Raw genomic sequence first — 12,177 nt, 5'->3', positions numbered from 1 at the left:
TTCAAACTCTTCACATATCTAAAAAACTCCCAACCAATATTTCTAATACATTCTACACACCAAATCATTTGCCACCAGAGCCCTTCTTAATTCTATGTTTCCATAAATAGTTTGTTTCTATCAGAACTACCATTTATCTTGCTTTATTTTTCTTCTTTTTCAATTATATTTATTAAATTTTTGCACTTGGAAAACTCAAAGTAGTTAACATGGTCATCAATCTCATGTTTTATAATTGAATTACCATACAACATCCTTTATATATTCAATTTTACCTACCTATCATTATGTAATATTTTCCCTGATTCAGTGCCATGCTGGTTCTCTTTCGCTGCTTACCTTTTTTTTGTCCTTCCTATGCCTCTCTAACTGCTTGATCTTTTCAGATTTTCTCGTTATTCATCTAATAATTTGTGTTTTAGTTTTGATATATACAAATTTAATTCATTTGTAATAAGTTAATTCATGCATAGTTAGATGTAGTAATTGGAACTGCATGGAAAGGGTATAGTACTTTTTGGAAGGACAGAAGAGATAGGGAGAGAAGGTGGGCACTACTTATATCTGTTAATTTGAGTCCAGTTAGCATAGAAACTCATGAAAGCAACAGTAATAATAATAATAATTTCTCATATAACAATGAGTTTGAGACCATCTAGTGTGAAGTGAAGCTAACAGGATGAAATGTATGGTGGGATGTTGCTACAGACCTGGTGGTTCAGCTGCAGGCAATGAAATATATATCACCAAATTAAACCGATTGATATTGATAATAAACAAGCAATCATTACAGGTGACTTAAATTATCTGAAAAACTGACTGGGTAGCATAGAATTTATTGAGCAGTTGCAAAACTTTCTCAAGCAATATGGAGAGGAAACTCAAGGCCAAAAAGCATTAGATTTGATCATAAACGTCAGTAGCGGTCTCATCAGGTGGCAAAAGAGTGATGACTCTTTTGCCACCAGTTGGGTGACAATGAGCATGCTATATTTTCTGGGAAATAGCTAACTATATGGATTTTCCAATTATGTCAGGTTACATGCTGAACTACAAGGTTGAAAATTATGACAAAGTCAGGAGAATACTATCACTGGTCTTATGGTATCATTTGCTGAATGGGAAGGATATCAGTAAGGCTGGGAAATTTTGAAAATGTGCTTAAATGAGGCAGTATCTGAACGCATTCCTAGGAATAGAGATAGTGCAAATAAGAGTGAGAGGAGTTATGAAATACATAACATTACAAAATATGTGAACTATAACACGGTGACAAATACCTTGGACAGAGGAGATGTATATACACTGGTGTACTTGGATTTTGCAAAGGCTTTTGATAGACTGTCACATGATAAGCTCTTAAATAAATTGAAAGAGATAGGATTGGATAACAGACTTCTGTGTTGGATCAGTGACTGGCTGTCAGATAGGTATCAGAAAGTTGTATATGGGGTGCAGTATCTCGAAAGAGAAAGGTCACTAGTGGTGTGCCACAGGGGTCAGTTTTGGGGCCATTGTTGTTCAATTTGTATGTTAATGATATTGGGTTGGGTTTAACTAGTAATATCCAGCTGTTTGCAGATGATGAAAAACTGGGGAGAGCAATGCACAGTCAGGCTGATGTTAATGCCTTACAAGATGACTTGAATAGATTGCATGAATGGGCAGGTAAGTGGAACTATCAGTTCAATGTTGCCAAGTGTAAGGTTTTGAGATTTGGTAAGCAACGATGAGATGCAAAGTATACAGTTGGTGGGGAAACTTTAACAAAAGAAGAGGAGATGAGAGATCTAGGAGTGATGGTGGACAAGGACCTGAAATTCAGGGGCCACATTGCACAAGTTGTGAAGACACCACATCAAATAATGGCAATGATGCGGAGAACCCTGACATGCAGAAAAAGAGAGAGAGAGGTTATGATTCCATTGTATAAGGCCTTGATCAGGCCTCGTATGGATTATTGTGCACAGATTTGGTCGCTGGGTTTTCATGATGATGAGGACATGTTGGAAAGCATACAGAGAAGATTCACAAAGGTAGTCGGTGGTCTTTGGAATGTGGAGTACGAGGACAGATTGAGAGAATGTAAGTTGCACAGCCTCGTGAATAGGAGGAAAGGGGGGGGGATATGACTGAGACATATAAACTGGTCAGGGGTTGTTATCAGATAGACATGGAAGAGATTTTTCATAGAATTGGAGAGGGGAGTAGAACAAGAGGCAATTGCTGGAAACTGTACAAGGAGGGTGTGAGCAAAGGAGTGAGAAGCAGGTTCTTTGCATAGAGGGTGGTTGGTGAGTGGAATGCATTGCCTGAGTGTGTTGTGGATGTGGACACATTGAATCAGTTTAAGATGTGGTTGGATGAGCATTGTATGCAATAGTGAGTACCTCCCACAATGAGTCTCTGACTCAATGGAGGTCAGGTGCTGATAATAATAATAATAATAAAGCATAGGCCAGAAAAGTTATGAATATTATACAGAAAGCTAAATCAGAGTATGCAAATATATTGGCTGTGCTGACTAGTTTCTGTTCAGGGAACAGAAACAGAAACCATGTTTCTGGAAATCACTCATAAGATCTCTCAACACATCAGAGTTCAACTTCACAGCCAATTATAGGATGCATCTGCTTAACAATGACTGACCAAGTGCTAACATCCACATTCCATGCGTTTGTGTAACGGTTCCTATGAATTAGATATTTTTTCATCTTTCAGTTCTGTATTAATTCGTAACTTAAGCTCGTTTTTGTTTTTAAGCAGTTAAGTGTAGATTTATCTGTGCCAGAAGAAGCCACCAGTTAACATGGGGAAACTAGTAGGCTAGTAGTTTGTATCAAAATCTCCGACCTATTAAACCCAATTTTTCTGTCATCTTATGTAGATTAATATGAAATAGTGTGTCTGTTTACACTTTGCTGTGATTAGCTTCTGCTTCTCAAAAAGTGAAATAATAATCAAAAAAGGTTGCTATTCGTGTATTTATTTATTTTTTAAATTTAATTCATGATTCCAATGTTATATAATTTTAGCCAGTTTTCAGAAATATACATAATTTTAATGCATTATAAAATATGCTTGATCGAAATAATACAAATGGATATGTGAGAAAGTTAACATATTATAATATATAGACACATTTACACAAGAATATTATATTTTAATTTGCCAAATATTTCAGTCTGAAAATAACAGACTATCTTCAGTGGCTACATAGGAACAGTTTTTAACAAGGTGAGATACCAACAATTGATCATTGAAAAGTAGAACGAGCTGCATCATATAATATCGCTAAGTATTAAAGAGAGGAAAACATTTTTTATCAGAGTAATGATTAAATTAAAGATATTAATTCACAAATTCATATAATAATCTTAATTTATAACATTAGACTAATGTAAGAATTAAATTCAAATAAAAAAAAAAGTATATATATATATATATATATATATTAATGTGTTATCCTGATTAAACTTTCCCATATTTTTGATAAAGATATACAGTCATTTCGATTCAAGTTAGGGCGTTGAAGTAAGGCCTCGGTACTTTCTTTAAATAAACGTTCAAATATATAGCGACATCTGTGTAGGAGGCGAGTCTTGGACCAGAGGATGTTGTGGCTTGTCTCTATTCCGTGCTGAGCCAATTCAGACTTATCGGATTTGTTGTGCTGAATGTATGATTAATGTTCCCGAATTCTTTTTTTCTATAGAGCGTCCTGTTTGTCAAAAGTAGAACAGATTGCAGTTACAAAGAATTTGATAAACACCAGGCAGAGACATAGTTGAGCGTTTATCTTTAGAAGAGGGGAAATAGGTGGATATTTTGTTAATAAGTGGCTGTTAAATCATATTTCTTCAGAATTCTTGAAATTGAGAAATCCCGGAAATATAAGGAATTGGAATCCAATTCCTTATATTTCTGGGATTTCAGAACCAATTTCAAGAATTCTGAAGAAATATGATTTAACAGTCACTTATATACCTATTAACAAAATATCCACCTATTTCCCCTCTTCTAAACATAAACGCTCAACTATGTCTCTGCCTGGTGTGTATCAAATTCCTTGTAACTGCAATCTGTCCTACTTTGGACAAACAGGACGCTCTATAGAAAAAAAAGAATGTGGGAACATCAATCATACATTCAGCACAACAAATCCGATAAGTCTGAATTGGCTCAGCACGGAATAGAGACAAGCCACAACATCCTCTGGTCCAAGACTCGCCTCCTACACAGATGTCGCTATAAATTTGAATGTTTATTTAAAGAAAGTACCGAGGCCTTACTTCAACGCCCTAACTTGAATCGAAATGACTGTATATCTTTATCAAAAATATGGGAAAGTTTAATCAGGATAACACATTAATATATATATACTTTTTTTTTTTTAAATTTAATTCTTACATTAGTCTAATATTATTTATAAATTAAGATTATTATATGAATTTGTGAATTAATATCTTTAATTTAATCATTACTCTGATAAAAAATGTTTTCCTCTCTTTAATACTTAGCGATATTATATGATGCAGCTCGTTCTACTTTTGAATGATCAATTGTTGGTATTCCACCTTATTAAAAAACTGTTCCTATGTAGCCACTGAAAACAGTCTGTTATTTTCAGACTGAAATATTTAGCAAATTAAAATATAATATTCTTGTATAAATGTGTCTATATATTATAATCTTAATGTCACAAGTTTCTCTAAAGAATCAAAGTTAACATATACTTTATTACAAAAAATGTTCCAAAAGTAATGCCTGTATGTGCATAGCACATGCAGTGTGAGGGCATTAAAACATGCCTGGTCTTGTTTTCTTCTTTCATTCCTGTTACCGTTTAGTGATACAATGATAATTGATCACAGTTTTATTTCTTGCATTCTACAAGTTAGTCAAAGTACACAGAAGATTACAGTAATCAAATTTTTGATGCATGAAATATGAATGCTAATAAAATCTGTTACTGATTACAAGATTTTTATGATGATAAAACTGCACATACAGGTGCTATATCACTGAGCATCAAAAACAAGAAAGAACAATGGCAGAGTCAATGACGAATGGTCAAAAAGCAGGCAGCCAAAAACTGCAACCAATGATTTCCATAAGTAGAAATTATGAACAATTAAATCAGAGAAAAATTGACAAATAAATGAAACAGATGAGAAAGTTTGCTGGTGATTGCTTCAATGCTATCACAGAGAAAGCAATGCTTTCTTTCACAAAATGATGACTAGGAACAAAAGTTGGGTCCATCATGACTCCAAATAGAAAATTTAGTCTGTGGAATATCACTATCCTAACTCACAAGTGCCCTAAAGTTCAAAATGCACCCTTCTGATGGAAATTATGTACTAAATAGTTTTTGGAACAGTTAAGGTGTCATTCACCAGTATTGTATTGTGAAAGGAATAACAATAAATTCGCAATGCCATGTGAAAACCTAGAGAAAGTTGAAACAATGAATTAAGTGCTTTCATCAACAACAGAACAATGAAGATGCACAAGAATGAATTTCATTTCAATGGCTATCAAAGAGATCAGATTTGAAAGTGTGGAATCCTCCACACTTTCAAATCTGAAAAAGCAGTCATTTTGAAAATGATGAACAGGCCAAAGTAGAGGTGATGGAAAAGTTTGTTACATGGCAGAGAAAATCTATTGGGAGTAAGATTATGTTGAGAAATAGTGTATGAAAATGAGACTTTAAACTGTTTTGTTTTTTTATTTCACTGACATACCTTTAGATGAAGAGCTATCCATGGGAGACATTACTGTTGAAATTTCTTGTGATCAAGCATATTATCTATATATTTAGTGTCTGATTTTTAATTACAAATACATGATTGAAATGCAGGACTATGTCTAATTACTTCTACCACCCGAGTTGAATATATCTCTGAAGTGATATTATTGATCTCAAGATGTGATTTTAAAGTTGCATTAAAAATTAATGTTAACTTTAATATCACTTTGATGATGACACTAATTTGATTTGATTGTAAGCAGTAGATATCATGTAACTCATAACTGAGAAATGTGATTTAATTCCTAAAACAACTGGATCAATGCACAAAGTTTTTCAGTACAATCAGTACATACTGAAAAAATTTTGATGGCAGGTGAATGAAACCTGGCAAGTTCAGTGAAATCGTATTAATATATGACCCCCTTTTTTTTTGTTGATGTTTACCTAAACTCAGTAATTCAGGTAAGTACACTAGTAAATACATGTTATTTTTTAAATATAAGGAACTAATGAAACATTTCAGTGATTATATTTTATAAATCAATGATAATATCAAATAACATTAGTGTTATTTCACAATTACTCCAGGATTGCTTTCTTGGGTATAATGCAATACAGAAAGGTGGAATCATGCTTATTACTTCAGCATACAATCTTTTCAGCCAAACAGACAACTGGTTCCTGGAGTGATCAGATAATGGAGAGAAAAAGATTGCGCGCACGCACGCACGCACGCACGCACACACACACACACACACACACACACACACACACACACACACACACACACACACACACACACACACACAATCATCCTGTTCTGCTTGTAACACATTTGATATAAAACTGAAATTATAATTTTTCAATTTGAAACTAAAAATGAGCATTTTTATAAATACATACGTGTGCTAATTCCTGTAGAACCATTAACTGCATTATCTTCCTCTAGAAGTGTTCCTTCACTTCCACTTCTATTCAATCTGGAACCTAAGCAAGAATAACTGTTAGTCATGTCACAAATCAACAGTAGGAATAAAACTGAAAGGTAAGCAAATGCACTACAAATCTTAAGGACTTAACATGACTGCCAGGTCAACCGCTAGAGGGTGATATCAAACCTACACAACAGTGCCACATCATCAGTGGTAGATGACATACAGCATGTTACAGTATAGCCTACAACTGACTAAATAATAGAAGTAAAGATGTGATACATTGTGGCTGGCTTCCAATATAAACCTATCCTGATCCATTGTTTTCAAAGGATCTATTTTGCAAACAGGCAATCAATCTATCAACATAAATTGAAATAACTGCCATAACAAATTTGGTTTGAAAAGCGGATAAAAAAAACTATGAAAACAGACAGGAATTTAAAAAGCAATAACTGCATTTTTTTTCTCAGAACAAGAACAAAAAATTACAGAACAAGTAAAGCACTGCAGCTATTTCATCATCATCAAATTCCTGACATATGCCCTCAAAGGGTACATGTCAGGAATTTACTAAAAATTTAATAAAGAAATGGTTCACAACATCCTCCATAAAAATGCCACTAAAAACAAAAAAAGTTACAGGTTAATTACTATGGCATTCATTAGGGGCATTTCAGAAAAAAATAGATAGAACACTACTTAAACACAACATTAAAACTACTTTCAAACCTCCAACAAAATTAAGAAATTTACTTAGTCTTCCAAAGATCCTCTTCCATACTGGCTGACCCAGAAGTTTACAAAATTCAATGTAGCTGTAACACATAGGAGAAACAGGATGCACCATCCCAATCAGAAAAGATGAACACAAATGACACATTAAATACCTCCACTATGGTAAAACAGGTCTATCAGGCCATGCACTCCAAACATGCCACAGAATTGACTGGAAAGGCACTAAGTCCCTACACTGCACCAAAACCTGGTTTGAAAGAAAATTCAAAGAAGCTTGTGAAATGTTGAAGCATTATCCAAATCTTAACAAAAATGATGGATTAATCATTTCAAGAATGTGGAAGACCCATCTGCAATTCGCATAGCAACAAGAAGAGGCCCAAACAGAAGAAAATTTCAATAAGAGAGGAATTTGATAATGTTTAATGTAGTTACATTTATATTTCACCATCATCATCAAATTCCTGCCATGTACCCTCAAGGGGTGTACAGGATATGATAGTACTACATGATAAAAATTACATCATTACTAACTTCCTATCTACAATTTTCCTCCAAAACAGTCTGTTACTTGTCAAGACTCCAACATTATCAGATCTTATATTTCTATCGTCTAAGGCACTTTGTACCATATCAATCCACCTATATCTTGGTCTTCCTCTGGGTCGTTTTGCTGCCAACCTTGCAGAGAACACTTGTTTTGCTAATCTTTCTTCGCCCATTCTGTTTAAGTGACCACACCACCTGAGATTAGCTCTGCTAACGCATTCCTGGATGCTGACAATGTCAAGTTCTTTCCTAATATCCTCATTTTTAATATGATATTGCCATTGATGCCATCTGTTCATGCCTCTAATCTTTCTCTGGACTCTCATATCTGCGGTCTCTAGTCTTTGGTCAAGTGTTTTACTTCTGACCGAGCTCTCAGATCCATAAGTTAAAACTGGTTTGAACACTGTCTTGTATACAGCTAATTTAGTGTTCCGACTAATTTCTCTCTTATTCCATATGAATTTATTCAATTGACTAACCACCACACCAGCTTTGCTGATTCTGTTGTCTATTTCTATAATTAATTTCCCATCTTCACTAAAAATCATGCTTAAGTTGCTGAAATGTTTTACTTGTTCCATAGGTTCTCCATTCAAAAAACACAGTTGACATTTTCAACGATTCTACCTATTTTCATTATCTTTGTCTTTTTATTGCTGACCTTCATACCATATCTATTACAACAGTTATTCAATTTAGTCAGAGAATCTTGCAGACTTGTAGCGGATTTATCTAGAAGTATAACATCATCTGCATAAAGCAAAGGGCTGACAGTGACATCTCTAATTTTGATATCAGATTTAATACCACTTTCCTTCATAATGTGATCCATGTAGATAATGAATAACAGAGGGATAATGTACATCCTTGTCTGACACCAGATTTAACATTAAACCATCTTCCTGAACTTCCTTCAATTCTAACTGCTGACTTGCAACTCAAATAAAGACTAAGTATTGCTTGATATAATGCCCCATTAACACCATATAACTGTAGCGTATTGAATAGCTTCTCTCTTGACACCTTGTCATATGCCTTTTCCAAATCGACAAAACTTAAATACAGATCTCTGTTATATTCCCATGCTTTCTCGACTATTTGTCGTAAAGTGAAGATCTGATCCTGACAGCCTCTATTTGGCCTGAATCCAGCTTGTTCTTCACCAAGCTTTTCTTCCACAATTCTTCTCAACTGTTTCTCAAGTATACTTGCATAGATCTTGCCCGGAACACTCAGTAGGGAAATACCTCTGTAATTCTCACATTCAGTTTTATTTCCCTTTTTATATATGGGTACTATGAGAGCTCTACTCCAATCATCGGGAATTCGTCCCTCTGTCCACGCTTTCTGAACTAAGCAGTGATGCCACTGTAAGACTTTTATACCACCATACTTCAACATTTCTGGTTGAATATCATCTACTCTTTCTGCCTTTCCATATTTCAAGCCTTTGATGACTTTTTCTACTTCAAGTATGGATATGTATTCCTGCCTGCATGCCTGGTCAGTGTTTTTTACTACTGTGCTATCAGTGCTTGTTTCATTTAGCAATTTTTCGAAGTAATTACTCCATACTTCAAGGATATCTTTTTCTCCCGTTTTCATGTCACCTTTATCATCTCTAATTCGTTTTACAGCACTCTTTCCTCCATTCTTAAGCTTCTTCACCAACCCCCAGAATATGTTGCCACCTTCTTGATATTTATTTTCTATATTCTTGCCAAAGTCCTCCCATGACTTTTGTTTAGCTAGTTTTACACAGTGTTTAGCATTCTTGCATTTGTCTCTGTATTCTCTAAGAGCACAAGCTGACTTATTTGCCAGGAACTTTTGATATGCTTTCTTCTTTTCCTTCACTGCCTTTATAACTTCCTGTGTTCACCATGGAGTTCTAATTTTTCTATCCTTGCAGACAACTTCACCACATGCCTCTCTAGCTGAATCAATCAGGACTTTCTTCAAGGTTTGCCACTGAATCTCCAAGGTTTGATTCCTGTTCTCAAACTCTTTCATTTTTTCTTGAATAATCTTTGTGTATTTTAGTCTATAGTTCACATCTGAGAGCTGCTCAACTTTTATTCACTTTAAAACTTTCTTACATGTTATTCTTTTTAATATGAAATTCAATTTTATCCTGCTCAAGACTAAATAGTGACCAATTTCAAATCCTCTGTACACTCTGGTGTCCTGCACCAGAATTTTTTTTTTCCCACAAGAGGTCAGGCTAGGTTAAATGGTTAACAAGCATTTAGATTCATCTTACTTTTGTATAGTCCAGTGTCATGTAGCTTGTATCTTATACATATGTATTTTTTCTGATGGTGATCTCAATAGAGGTTCGACCTCAAATTCAGAGGTCGAAACTTTAAATATTACTTTCCAATGAAATTTGATTCTGACAGCCATTATTTGGACTGAATTCAGCTTGTCTTCACCAAGCTTCCCTTTCACAATCCTTCTCAACCGTTTCTCAAGTATATTTGCATAAATCTTACCAGGAACACTAAGTAGGGAAATATCTCTGTAATTCAAAACATTCAGTTTTATTATTCAGGTTGGATATTATCAAGGAACTGTAAAAAGTTAGAAAGTGGCTGTAGACCATGCAGCTAAATGGCAAAGAAGAAGGGAAGTGGCATAAGTTCTACAAAACCTGGTTGTCTGCAATAGATCTGATGGCGTAATCCTGCATAGATTTGGCCAACCACCCTATTGCTATGTCAGCATTAATCACAGAAGATTACCACAAAGAGTGCCACTGTCATCCTTCATGCATGTGGTTCTGAAGGTCATTTCATTCCCTGTCTTCATTTGTATTGTTAAAATGCCTTTGATAAATTTAACATGAGCTGGCAAATGTCTGCTTGAGCATATTCAATTTTAGTCAGTAAATTATTTATTTGCATTCCAATTTCACATAGTTTTAGTTCTGAAAACTTTGACATGAAATCATCCAAAATAATGTTCTTATGCAGATTCAAGTTAGGGGAGGGGGATCTGCTTGGTAATGAGATAATGTAACAACTAACTATAAGTATGTTATTTTGAACTTCATGATTAATGTCATGCTCAGATAACATATAAAATATAATCCAGTTTCCTGCAGACATATATCTCAAACTTATCAATTACAGATAACATGGGCAGGAAATCTCTATTAGTCTCCATGGCACTTTTCGTGCAGCCATCACAAAAACTGTAAATGACATCTAGTGATACTATATTCCACACAAAAAATTTAGTATCTTTCTTTTCAGCAATATCCCACATTTAAACACTTAATACCAAGTCAAGAAAACAGTCAAGAAACAATGTAGTTACTAATAATAGTTGTGTACCAGCTATATCTCTCAAACATCTGCAGTTGTATTTATGTTGATAAAAAAATAAAACTTAAACTAAATCTAGGAATAAACCTCTAAAATTTGGGAAGATTCCTCCCAGAACAACTTGCATACAGGAATATATTTTCCATTTTAAGTCAATTTCATATAAAATCTTAATGCCTTCAAATTTGAAAACTAGTGCAGTTTAATAATAATGGAACAGCGGGAATGAGTGAAGATTCCAGGGATGATGCCATCCCTGAAAGTTACAAAAGGAAGCTGTGAGCAAGAGAGTGAGGAGTGGTTTCTTTGTGTGGAGGGTGGTTGAACCGTAGAATGCATTGCTTGAGAGAGTGGTTAGAGCAGGAACGGTCAATGAGTTTAAGGAGGAGTGGTATGATAAACTTTGTTTCCTAAAAACGACCTCCCACGATGAGTCTTTTGACTCCATGGAGGCCTGTATTATTATAATAATAATAACAACAACAACAACAATACCTCACTATTTTATTCAGATATTAAAATATCATGGACTCACCTAAAGAATGTGATTGTGAAGAAACTGAAATAGCATCACTTAAAGGATCATTTAACAGCAATGATTCCAAGTGTAATAAACCAAGATTTCGAACAATTGGAAAACCACAAAGTATTTCAATTTGGTGCCATCTATGAAGCCTTTCTTGGAGATCTTTTGTTACTTCAGAAAGGGCAGCTCTGATAAAATAAAGAAAAAACCTTCAGAACATTATGACATTATTTTCTTCTCTTAAATTTATGTATACTTGGTCTCTTATGTTTTTCTGTTTTCAAAAGTTTTGAAAACAAATAAAATTACCGATCATTTTTTTTTTAATGTAACTTACAGATA

At 34.4% G+C, this 12,177-nt stretch overlaps 1 protein-coding gene across 3 annotated transcripts in view; it reads right to left on the bottom strand.

The window, feature by feature from the left end:
• The window catches only part of LOC150097965 (stromal interaction molecule homolog), a 279,318-nt gene that overhangs the window by 86,866 nt on the left and 180,275 nt on the right, over positions 1 to 12,177 (bottom strand). For all 3 annotated transcript variants that reach the window (XM_090406136.1, XM_090406137.1, XM_090406135.1), the window contains exons 10-11: positions 11,845 to 12,023; positions 6,662 to 6,745 (exon numbers count right to left, since the gene is read on the bottom strand). In XM_090406136.1, coding sequence (XP_090262262.1) covers positions 6,662 to 6,745; positions 11,845 to 12,023 — 263 coding nt within the window. The remainder of the gene's footprint in view (positions 1 to 6,661; positions 6,746 to 11,844; positions 12,024 to 12,177) is intronic.

Source organism: Typopeltis vanoorti, chromosome 16 (genome assembly GCF_054136105.1).
Source record: "Typopeltis vanoorti isolate ZY-2024b chromosome 16, IOZ_Tvanoo_1.0, whole genome shotgun sequence".
In the NCBI taxonomy this organism is placed as follows: Eukaryota; Metazoa; Arthropoda; class Arachnida; order Uropygi; family Thelyphonidae; genus Typopeltis; species Typopeltis vanoorti.
This window is presented reverse-complemented; position numbering and strand designations above follow the sequence as displayed.